Source organism: Pleurodeles waltl, chromosome 3_1 (assembly GCF_031143425.1).
Source record: "Pleurodeles waltl isolate 20211129_DDA chromosome 3_1, aPleWal1.hap1.20221129, whole genome shotgun sequence".
NCBI lineage: Eukaryota > Metazoa > Chordata > Amphibia > Caudata > Salamandridae > Pleurodeles > Pleurodeles waltl.
Window position 1 is genome coordinate 13,918,751 of NC_090440.1, and position 12,203 is coordinate 13,930,953.

The window sequence follows — 12,203 nt, forward strand, 5'->3', positions numbered from 1 at the left end:
AGAGCAGGCATTTAGACTCTCTGGGAAGAAAGATGTGCGGGACAGCGGCTTCAGCAATGAAGGTCTCTAGTGCGTCTGCGCTCCTGGGCAGGTACGATCGTTCTCTGTGGGATTCCCTCAGTAGATTTACAGAAAAATTGCCCAGAGAAGACAGGCAAGATTTCCAAGAGATTCTACAGGAAGGATGCCTGGTATCTAACCAAGTTATCAGCGCGGCAGCGGATGGGGCGGATTTGGCGGCTCATGGGTACGCACATGGTATCTGTGCGAGGAGATCTTCCTGGCTGAGGCTCACTGGCTTGAAACAGGAGGCACAACAACGTATCCTGAATCTCCCATTTGCCGGGAATTCTCTATTCGGTGCCCATGCAGACGAAGAGATGGCCCGCATGAAGACCGAGGTGGATACCATGAAGGCGGTAGGCCTCGAAAGAAGGAAAGATTTCAGGCGGAGGTACAGACCGTACCATAGACGCCCTTTCCAACAGAGGGTTCAAACCCCTCATTGGTCGCAAAGGTCTCAGCAACGACAGGGACGCCCTCTGTTTCAGCGAAGAAACACAAGGGAGCGAGGGTCAAGTAGACCTCAACAGTCCACTCCAAAAGCACCCACTAAGCAATGAAGTCTCGCTTCCCTCGACACTGTACACCACTCCGGTGGGGGGAAGTATTATTGCTCATCTTCACGAGTGGCACTCTATCACAAGAGACAAATGGGTGCTCAATATTGTCGAACATGGCTATTCTCTCCTTTTCAAGCAGCCTCCACCACACTTGCCACCAACCAAACACAATCCGGCTCATCTCACCTTGCTACGCAAGGAGGCTCTCGCCCTCCTAAGAAAGAATGCCATAGAAAGGGTTCCACCTGCCCACAGAGGAAAGGGGGTCTACTCCCGTTACTTCCTAGTAGCAAAGAAGGGTCAAGAGGGCGTTTTCAGGCCAATCCTGGATCTAAGACTGCTGAACAAATACATAAGAAACTAGAAGTTCAGAATGCTAGCGCTTCACCAAATTTTCCCTCAACTGCATCAGGGAGACTGGATGTGCTCCATCGACCTGCAGGATGCGTATTTCCACATCCCAATAGCTCCAAAGCATCGAAAATTCCTGCGCTTTCGAGTAGCGTTACAGCATTACCAGGTCAGGGTTCTACCCTTTGGCCTGAAATCTGCTCCAAGAGTTTTCTCGAAATGTATGGCAGTGGTGGCGGCGCATCTACGAAGACAAAGGATATACATATATCCATACCTAGACGACTGGCTACTAAAGGCTTCTTCTCCGGAGCAGGCGAGAAGCCATCGGGACATTGTACTAGGAGTTTGCGAAGCTCTAGGTCTTCAGGTCAATTACCAGAAGTCAACCTTGACTCCAACGCAGAGTCTTCACTACCTAGGAGCTATCATAAACACAGAACTACAAAAAGTGTATCCTTCGGAGGAACGACTGTCCTCAATAAACATGAAGTGCCAGGACCTGTTGAGAGCCAGCGCACCTACGGCACGTCAGGTGACATCACTACTGGGCTCCATGGCATTGTGCATCTTTATTGTCCCAAATGCCAGACTCCACATGAGACCCCTCCAAGAGGCATTGGAGGCCAATTGGAGCCAAAGAACAGGTCGCTGGGAAGACACAATGCGGCTACCGGAGGTAGCACTGCAGTCATTGAGATGGTGGATGCACAGACCTCACCTGTCAGTGGGCGCTCCGTTTCACCAGGTACTTCCATCCGACACTCTGGTAACGGATGCGTCTCTTCAGGGATGGGGGGCTCATCTGGGTCCTTTTCAAGCGCAGGGTCTGTGGTCAGACAAGGAGAAGCAGTACCACATCAATCTGCTAGAACTCAGAGCGGTCCATCTGGCTCTCAAGTCTTTCACACCGCTAATTCAGGGGAAAACTCTATTGATACAGACGGACAATACAACCACGATGTATTACTTGAACAAACAAGGGGGAACGAGATCCCTACCCCTTTCACGAGAGTCCCAAGCGATATGGCATTGGCTCCTGGCCAGAGGAATGTCAATCACAGCAGTTCACCTGCCAGGTCAGCAGAACGTAGAAGCAGACTTTCTAAGCAGACACCTGGAGGACGTTCACGATTGGGTCCTGCACGACGAAGTCGCAGAATACATCTTCGCGCAATGGGGTCGGCCTCAACTGGACCTCTTCGCAGACGATGTAAACAGGAAATGCCCAGACTTCGCATCCAGGTTCTACCGTCCAGGATCTCGAGGGAATGCCCTGTTGATCGACTGGTCAGGGACATTTCTTTACGCTTTTCCTCCGATTCCCCTCATTCCGGCAGTGATCAGCAAACTTTACGGATCCAGGACCAGAATGATTCTTATAGCGCCACAATGGCCTCGACAATTCTGGTACACGGATCTCCTCAACCTGTCGGAAAAACCTCACAGGAGGCTGCCGTGCAGACCGGATCTTCTGAGCAGAATGGAGGGCAGGATTCTGCATCCCAACCTACCCTCTCTGAGCTTAACAGCATGGCTCCTGAATTCCTGCAGTATGGGCACCTAGGACTCTCGCAGGAGTGCATGAACATCTTGAAAGAGTCCAAACGGCCTTCCACGCGGCGTTCCTACGCTTTTAAGTGGAAGAGATTCTACATATGGTGCTGTCAGCAAGGCCATAATCCCATACGGGCGCAGGAGGACGACATACTGTCCTATTTGCTTCACCTAGCGAAATCCGGTCTGCAGGTATCATCTATTAAGGTACATTTGTCTGCTATTACTGCCTATCGCAAGTCACCTTCTCAGGAATCCTTCTTTACGAAACCTGTAGTCAAGGATTTCTTAGAAGGTTTGAAGAAAGTTTTTCCGCCAATTCGGAGGCCTTCTCCTCCGTGGGAACTGAACATAGTCCTAGCAAAACTTATGGGCCCTCCTTTCGAGCCTATCCATAAGGCCTCCTTACAACACCTTACGTGGAAAACGGCTTTTCTGGTGGCCATTCCTTCAGCGAGGAGGGTCAGTGAGATCCAGGCCTTGTCTGCAAAAGAACCGTACACGGTTTTTCATGACAATAGAGTAGTTCTGCGAACTCACCCATCTTTCCTTCCGAAGGTGGTGTCAGAATTCCATATTAATCAGACCATAACTTTACCGACGTTCTTTCCCAATCCGGAAACTCCGGCTGAGAAAGCATTGCACTCATTAGACTTGAAAAGAGTGCTGAAATTTTATCTGGACAAGACAAAATCGATTAGAAACTCTAACCGCTTGTTTGTGAACTATGGTCATTTAAGGACAGGAGAAGCAGCATCTAAGCGAACAATATCAAGATGGATAGTCTCTTGTATTGTTAATACTTACCAGCTAGCTAATAGACAATTGCTAGCGCGGCCTAGAGCGCATTCCACAAGGGGAAAAGCGGCTACAGCTGCTCTCCTTAACAATGTTCCTATATCTGAGATTTGTAAGGCTGCTACATGGAAGTCTGTCCATACTTTTACAAGACATTATTGTTTAGACTCAGATGCAAGAGCGGATGCCCAAGTGGGGCAGGCCTCTCTAAGGAATTTATTTGCGTAAGACATGTCTATTCCTGCACTTCTATCGGACAGTCCGCTGGGTTTAGGGATGGGCTTGCTAATCTATTCAATGTTTGACTATTGATGAGGATCCCCTGGAAGAGAAGGATAAGTTACTTACCTGTAAATCCTAGTTCTCTTCCAGGGGTATCCTCATCAAAGTCATAAACAACCCACCCTCCTCCCCGGACACACGTCTACTGGAAGTGCAGGACAGACAGTATTTTGATTCAATTATACAAATTGTCACCGTAAAAAGAACTGACCTAACTGTGAACCAACTGTCACCTTTCCTTCACCCCTGAGGCATGGTGGGATACTGGAGGTGCTCAGGGTCTTAAAGGCACAGTGCCAAAGTTTTTATGGTTCTCCTGTGTTAACCTACATGCAGCCTATTGGCTAAGAATGCTTCATTGTTTTTCAATGCAGTTTTCTCTATTTTTTCACTAGAGTTTGCTACTGCTTACTTCCCCAAGCCTAGTTTTAGGAGCTTGGGTACTTATTTATGCTCTATTGTAGTATTTAAAAAAAAAAAAAAAAAAAAAAAAAAAAAAACTTCATAGAAATAAAGCATTTTAGCCTGTTTTTAACATGATAGCCTGCATGACTGTTTGTTTCACATGTATAATGTGTATATATTTTATATATGCTCCGGGGTCCCCGCACAAGGGCGGGAATATTCAATGTTTATGACTTTGATGAGGATACCCCTGGAAGAGAACTAGGATTTACAGGTAAGTAACTTATCCATCCTGCTGCTCACCATGTAAAGCTTCATAGCACCACTGTAGATAAACCATTGTACCTTAACTTGTCCCAGACTCTGTACCTTGAGCTATGGAATTGTATTTCACACACTGCTTGTTTGTGGGTGGCAGGAGAAGCTGTTAGTAGAAGGGACTGTCTGTACGTTGTTGGTGATTGGAGGTGGTGGACTGGGTGTTTCTGATCCTTATAGACAATGCCTAGATATGGCGAGTACTGATTGTGGTGATTGTCATCTTGTGATGGGAGATTGACTGTTTGGGGGAGACTTGACTGTTTAACTTCTGTGACTTATTACTTCTTTCAGGTTAAATGTCAAGGCTTTCATTGCAAATGTAAAGACTGCCCTTGCTGCTACCAACCCTGTAAGTATGTCAGCCATTCTTCTGTGATCACAAACCTCTTTCTGAGGTGGTCTCTAAATATCTCCACTATTTTGCAGGCAATCCGGACGTCTGCCATCACCCTGCTTGGAGGAATGTTTTTGTACGTCGGACCACCCCTTCGCATGTTCTTTGAAGACGAGAAGCCTGCACTTCTAACACAGATAGACGCAGAGTTTGAGAAGGTATCAGGGTACTGAAGTGATAGTTAATGCAGAATTGGCAGTCTGTTAAAATGCAGACGCTTGGACAAGATGAATGTCTCTTGAAAGCTATTGTGCCAGTCTCTTGCATGTTTTGTGGAGAGCTGTATAATTTTGACACTTGAGCCTTGAATCTGGTCCTATCGGGTTGGATCCCCAGACCTATTTAATCAGTTGTCTCATTCAGCTTCTTTTATTGAACGCTACTTTCTTGTTTCCAAAACATCTGGTCTGTAAGGTACCTGCAAGACCTTTGCACCTTTGTGCCTTTCATGTGACATTGCACCACCCTTGTTCTCAGGACTTGAGCTCCATCTGAGTAAAGGTGTTCTCTCAATGTTTTCCTTTTGGCCAAGCTTTCTTTGTGGAGAATTCCAGTTTGGACATGAGTCACCTGCCATCTGAGGTGTGGCAGCTACTCAGGATCTTTTTTTGGGCAACACTGCCCGAGTGGCTTGTTGCGAACAAGCAGCCAGAGGAGGTTTAAGATATTTGTACATTTTGGGTGGAGAGTAGCCACTGTCTTGCGCACAGCGTACTACCCAAAGTAAAGCACCATCTGTGGCATGCTCTAGGTGTGGAGTTGTCAGCCGTAGCAGCTAAGTGGGATGTCCCACACATCCTGCTTACAGTAGGCTCTTGATTTTTCCTGGAGTGATGTTTGATTTTGGAAATTAGTTTTCTAGTCAGTTTGCCAAAGATGGCAGTTGCTGCTTTTCTTCCCCAATTGTCAATGAGAATTGAGCAAAGAACCAAGTGCTAAGAGCATATAACTGGATTTAGTGTCTACCTGTTGTTCTTAGCTGACAGGCCATCTTACAAACTGCTCATTGACTCAAAGCACACAGATTGCCTTTTGTATTGTAGAACTGACAAACCTGTACATGTATGATGGGTTCATGTATGTCCCTGTAGGGCAATATAGGTAATTTCTGGTTTTACTACTAGGTGTTATATTTACAAGATAAAGGGGGGAGGGGGGAATAGTCTTTGAACGTACCCTTTCTACCTCCCAAGAGTTAGCTGTGCTTGCTATAGTTTACTAAGCTGGGTGACAAGTGTTTAAAGGAAATCTCTCATTTTTGGTGGTTTTCTGGTATTTCTCCAATTCAGACTAGGGAAACTACTCCCCCCCCCCAACCCCAAATGAAGTAAATGCAGAAATTGTTTCATTGCCCTATTTTTTGGTATCAAGGTTTTCAATGTGTTAAAACTAAATATAGTCCTTAACTGGAGAATAATGGCACATCTGGAATCCATGTTCTTAGGACCAGGGTTCAATTCCTGCCTCGGCTGTTCTTGGGCTCAATTCCCTTGGACCAGATCATTCTCACCTCGGTGCCTAATCTAATTAATGGGTCCCACTCTAACTCTGCGCAATAGCTTGCTTAATCTCCACAACGGCCTTGACAGCGCTTGGATGCCTGGCTTCACCCTGGGGGTGCTCAGGAGTGTGCGCCTCACGGGAAAAAGCCAGGAGGGGTTCCACAGCAGTATGCGTACAGCGCTTTGAGACCCTAACGGGTGAGTAGTGCGCTATACAAATGCAAAGTTTACAGTTTTGCAGTTTTTATTTTAAGAGGTAGGCACTCGGGACTGTGGCCTTCCAAGGAGCGGTTCCAGAGTTTTCATTACTAGTGGGAATGGCTAGGTTCTCTTCAAGTCAGATGGGTTGTATTGCTTCGTGCCTGCGCCTTTGACTTGGTTAAGGTAGAATTTGGGCATCTCTCCAAGATTCAAGCAGCATGGAAAAATTGTATAAAGTAGTTCATGAACCAGTAGCTCTCCTGCTATTTCCCTCTTTCTGAGCCTTGGTTGTCTTGAGAAATGGCCAAGATGCCTGGGAGTGGTTTGGTTCTTCCTTGCGTCGGAAGCTTAGGCTAAAGACCAAGGGGAATGTGCTGCTATCTCCACACCTTTCAGAGAGGACACCACCAGTCCATGTATTAGCATTTAAACTGTCCCACAGACGTCATGTTAGACATCCTTTGTGTGTTCAGGCATGATGGGGAAGGACTCCGGTTAGAGGCGCTGAATAAACCTTTTCCTAGACAATACCGGTTGTCAGATATTCCCAGTGAGAAGACTTGTCCCATACTAGGTCAGTGACAAAGCATTAAAAGCTATGCAGAGGACTTTCGCCACAGCTGTGTGTACATAACTCATTGACTCTTAGCCCCTAAATCCCTAATAATGTGATGACTTTCTTTATTTCTCCATGCAGTGTTGACTTTGGATTTCAGTCATTTCATACGTTGTTGCTTGCATACGGCAGGTTTGTGAAGTGTTCTGAGATACTCATTCTTGGTTTTGACAGATGAAGGGGCAAACTCCCCCGGCACCAACTCGTGGCAGCTCCAAGCATGGCAGCGGTGCCAGTGAAGATGCTGAGGAAGGAGACGAGGCAGAGGAGGAAGGGGTGCATGATGTTGTTGATCTCTTGCCAAGAACCGATATCAGGTGGGTTTGTATCAAGGTGCTTCAGTGGAGTCCACTGTGTTCTGACATACCTGAACATACAGCGGTTCGCCTCTTGAAGGGACTTCCATCTCTCTCCTAGCTTTTGATTTTCCAGGTGGCCTTGAATTACCCCCTCTCCGGTAGACTATGGTTATGAGGTATTTGTCTGATTGAAGATTTTGCTGTTCTGATGGACACATTGCCTTGATTCTAGTGCTGTAAGACTGGCTTTGAAAGCAGTGCTTCCTAATGTAATCTTCTCAAGCAGTATGTGTATCCAGCACGCTGTATACAGGGAGTGCAGAATTATTAGGCAAATGAGTATTTTGACCACATCATCCTCTTTATGCATGTTGTCTTACTCCAAGCTGTATAGGCTCGAAAGCCTACTACCAATTAAGCATATTAGGTGATGTGCATCTCTGTAATGAGAAGGGGTGTGGTCTAATGACATCAACACCCTATATCAGGTGTGCATAATTATTAGGCAACTTCCTTTCCTTTGGCAAAATGGGTCAAAAGAAGGACTTGACAGGCTCAGAAAAGTCAAAAATAGTGAGATATCTTGCAGAGGGATGCAGCACTCTTAAAATTGCAAAGCTTCTGAAGCGTGATCATCGAACAATCAAGCGTTTCATTCAAAATAGTCAACAGGGTCGCAAGAAGCGTGTGGAAAAACCAAGGCGCAAAATAACTGCCCATGAACTGAGAAAAGTCAAGCGTGCAGCTGCCACGATGCCACTTGCCACCAGTTTGGCCATATTTCAGAGCTGCAACATCACTGGAGTGCCCAAAAGCACAAGGTGTGCAATACTCAGAGACATGGCCAAGGTAAGAAAGGCTGAAAGACCACCACCACTGAACAAGACACACAAGCTGAAACGTCAAGACTGGGCCAAGAAATATCTCAAGACTGATTTTTCTAAGGTTTTATGGACTGATGAAATGAGAGTGAGTCTTGATGGGCCAGATGGATGGGCCCATGGCTGGATTGGTAAAGGGCAGAGAGCTCCAGTCCGACTCAGACGCCAGCAAGGTGGAGGTGGAGTACTGGTTTGGGCTGGTATCATCAAAGATGAGCTTGTGGGGCCTTTTCGGGTTGAGGATGGAGTCAAGCTCAACTCCCAGTCCTACTGCCAGTTCCTGGAAGACACCTTCTTCAAGCAGTGGTACAGGAAGAAGTCTGCATCCTTCAAGAAAAACATGATTTTCATGCAGGACAATGCTCCATCACACGCGTCCAAGTACTCCACAGCGTGGCTGGCAAGAAAGGGTATAAAAGAAGGAAATCTAATGACATGGCCTCCTTGTTCACCTGATCTGAACCCCATTGAGAACCTGTGGTCCATCATCAAATGTGAGATTTACAAGGAGGGAAAACAGTACACCTCTCTGAACAGTGTCTGGGAGGCTGTGGTTGCTGCTGCACGCAATGTTGATGGTGAACAGATCAAAACACTGACAGAATCCATGGATGGCAGGCTTTTGAGTGTCCTTGCAAAGAAAGGTGGCTATATTGGTCACTGATTTGTTTTTGTTTATTTTTTGAATGTCAGAAATGTATATTTGTGAATGTTGAGATGTTATATTGGTTTCACTGGTAATAATAAATAATTGAAATGGGTATATATTTTTTTGTTGTTAAGTTGCCTAATAATTATGCACAGTAATAGTCACCTGCACACACAGATATCCCCCTAACATAGCTAAAACTAAAAACAGACTAAAAACTACTTCCAAAAATATTCAGCTTTGATATTAATGAGTTTTTTGGGTTCATTGAGAACATGGTTGTTGTTCAATAATAACATTAATCCTCAAAAATACAACTTGCCTAATAATTCTGCACTCCCTGTATTTGCAAGCAGGGAGGGACACAGTCTGTACTGTTGCCTCGGGAGGCTCACAAGCCTTTGAACCTATTAGCAGAATGTGCCAAATTTACAAAGTGAGCTGAAGAACTTATAGAACCACAAATTGAAATTGGACAATTGGAAGTGTGACTTCCTGGTCTAAAGATGGTGATAACCCCGGGTGGATTTTTTTTGCATCAGACCAGAAGTCTAGCACTAGCGGGTAGTACAGTGTGCTACAAGCGCTATATAAAGAACAGCGCCTGCAATTCTCTGGGAACAAGGGTTTCTCCACTACAAATTGTAGGTTCATTCCTAATGTTCAGTTTTTCCTTTAAATCAAAATATTTATCAGCATTCCTTCCACTGTAGCGGAAAGTGCTTTGCACTCTCTAGACCTACGATATCTTAACTTTTACCTGCAAAGACCAAGGACTTTCATCAGTTCTTAGCCTCTGGCCTTCAAATGATGAAAGATGCTAGCAGATGAATTGGGTGTAACTCTGGTCCATGACTCCATGAACAGATCACTTGCTGGACTGTTGAAGGGCTGTCTGCAGAAAATGCTCTATTATGAAATCCCGATTAAAAAAAAATATATATATATTTAAAGCAGCAACTTGGACGTTTTCTCAAAGCAATACTATGTCTATACCAAGTTGTAAAGGGGAAGGAGTTGTACAGCTGTGCTCTGGAACTTTTTCGTAACACAAGTTTCATTTTACTGCCTCTAACTCTCTTTGGTCCTGCTTTGCTAATCTTGACCCAAGCATGTGAACCTATGAAATATCCAGTGCTGGAGAAAAAAGTGCGTTATTTTAACTTTAGCTCTGCACCACTGGTGTCTTTTCGACTGCAACCCTCCCTTGCCCCTTTTCATGAGGCTCTAGCTTAGTTCCAGTTTGACTGGCCCTTGGAGGTCTGTCTGGGGAAGAGTTGTGGGTCCTAGTGTCTGATTCACAGTTAGGTAGACAGGTTGTATGTATTCAGTTTTCTTTGTAATGTCGTGCAGTGGTACTCTTGGATTCACAGCCTGATTGACTGGTTTAAGATTAAGAATGTATAAAAGACTGATGCTGGAGCATTGACATTACAGGTAAGATTCTTTCCTTCTGACAGCAGTTGATAAGTGTTTGTCGTTGTTATGCTTGATATTGATTATTGTGGAGTGAGTGATGGACTGTGGTGTTCTGAGAGTTCCTGAAAGAGAAAGTAAAGCATGTCGCTCCTTGGTGTAGATACTGCAGTATAGGTAGGTAGATGTATGTGCTTGTTGGCAGAGGTACAATCTTTATACAATTCCATCTTTTAGTGACAAGATTACTTCGGAGATGGTTTCCAAGATCGGAGATAAGAACTGGAAGATTCGGAAGGAGGGTCTGGATGAAGTGGTGGCACTCCTGAATGAGGCCAAATTTATACAGCCAAACATCGGAGAGCTGCTCAGTGCTTTAAAGGGCCGTCTCAATGACTCCAATAAGATTTTGGTAAGTTTGCAGCATGTCTCGTACAGGGCTAAGAGGTCCGTATTCCCATTCAAAAAAGTGTTTGCTACATTTCTTAGCTTAAAGTGTATTTCATGCTGTAAAAATCTTAATCTAGAGGTGCCACAGGTTTTGTAAGGAAATGCCTCCTTGGCATGGTTACCCCCTGACTTTTTGCCTTTGCTGATGCTATGTTTTGAATTGAAAGTGTGCTGAGGCTGCTAACCAGGCCCCAGCACCAATGTTCTTTCCCTAACCTGTACTTTTGATTCCACAATTGGCACACCCTGGCATCCAGATAAGTCTCTTGTAACTGGTACCTCTGGTACCAAGGGCCCTGATGCCAGGGAAGGTCTCTAAGGGCTGCAGCATGTATTATGCCACCCTAGAGACCCCTCACTCAGCACAGACACACTGCTTACCAGCTTGTGTGTGCTAGTGAGAACAAAATGAGTAAGTCGACATGGCACTCCCCTCAGGGTGCCATGCCAGCCTCTCACTGCCTATGCAGTATAGGTAAGACACCCCTCTAGCAGGCCTTACAGCCCTAAGGCAGGGTGCACTATACCATAGGTGAAGGTACCAGTGCATGAGTACTGTGCCCCTACAGTGTCTAAGCCAAACCTTAGACATTGTAAGTGCAGGGTAGCCATAAGAGTATATGGTCTGGGAGTCTGTTTTACACGAACTCCACAGCACCATAATGGCTACACTGAAAACTAGGAAGTTTGGTATCAAACTTCTCAGCACAATAAATGCACACTGATGCCAGTGTACATTTTATTGTAAAATACACCACAGAAGGCACCTTAGAGGTGCCCCCTGAAACCTAACCGACTATCTGTGTAGGCTGACTGGTTCCAGCAGCCTGCCACACTAGAGACATGTTGCTGGCCCCATGGGGAGAGTGCCTTTGTCACTCTGAGGTCAGTAACAAAGCCTGCACTGGGTGGAGATGCTAACACCTCCCCCAGGCAGGAGCTGTAACACCTGGCGGTGAGCCTCAAAGGCTCACCCCTTTGTCACAGCACAGCAGGGCACTCCAGCTTAGTGGAGTTGCCCGCCCCCTCCGGCCACGGCCCCCACTTTTGGCGGCAAGTCTGGAGGAAACAAAGAAAACAACAAGGAGGAGTCACTGGCCAGTCAGGACAGCCCCTAAGGTGTCCTGAGCTGAAGTGACTCTAACTTTTAGAAATCCTCCATCTTGCAGATGGAGGATTCCCCCAATAGTATTAGGGATGTGTCCCCCCTCCCCTTGGGAGGAGGCACAAAGAGGGTGTACTCACCCTCCGGGCTAGTAGCCATTGGCTACTAACCCCCCAGACCTAAACATGCCCTTAAATTTAGTATTTAAGGGCTCTCCCTGAACCTAGAAATTAGATTCCTGCAACTTACCTGAAGAAGAAGGACTGCTGAGCTGAAAACCCCCTGCAGAGGAAGACCAGAAGACACCAACTGCCTTGGCCCCAGACTTACCGGCCTGTCTCCTGCCTTCCAAA

The 12,203-nt window shown here is 46.0% G+C and overlaps 1 protein-coding gene across 6 annotated transcripts in view; it reads left to right on the forward strand.

Annotated features, from left to right (window-relative positions):
- Positions 1-12,203, forward strand: part of CKAP5 (cytoskeleton associated protein 5) — a 627,586-nt gene that overhangs the window by 230,815 nt on the left and 384,568 nt on the right. For all 6 annotated transcript variants that reach the window (XM_069221686.1, XM_069221689.1, XM_069221691.1 and 3 more), the window contains exons 19-22: positions 4,629-4,686; positions 4,764-4,889; positions 7,225-7,367; positions 10,533-10,707. In XM_069221686.1, the coding sequence (XP_069077787.1) occupies positions 4,629-4,686; positions 4,764-4,889; positions 7,225-7,367; positions 10,533-10,707 (502 nt within the window). The remainder of the gene's footprint in view (positions 1-4,628; positions 4,687-4,763; positions 4,890-7,224; positions 7,368-10,532; positions 10,708-12,203) is intronic.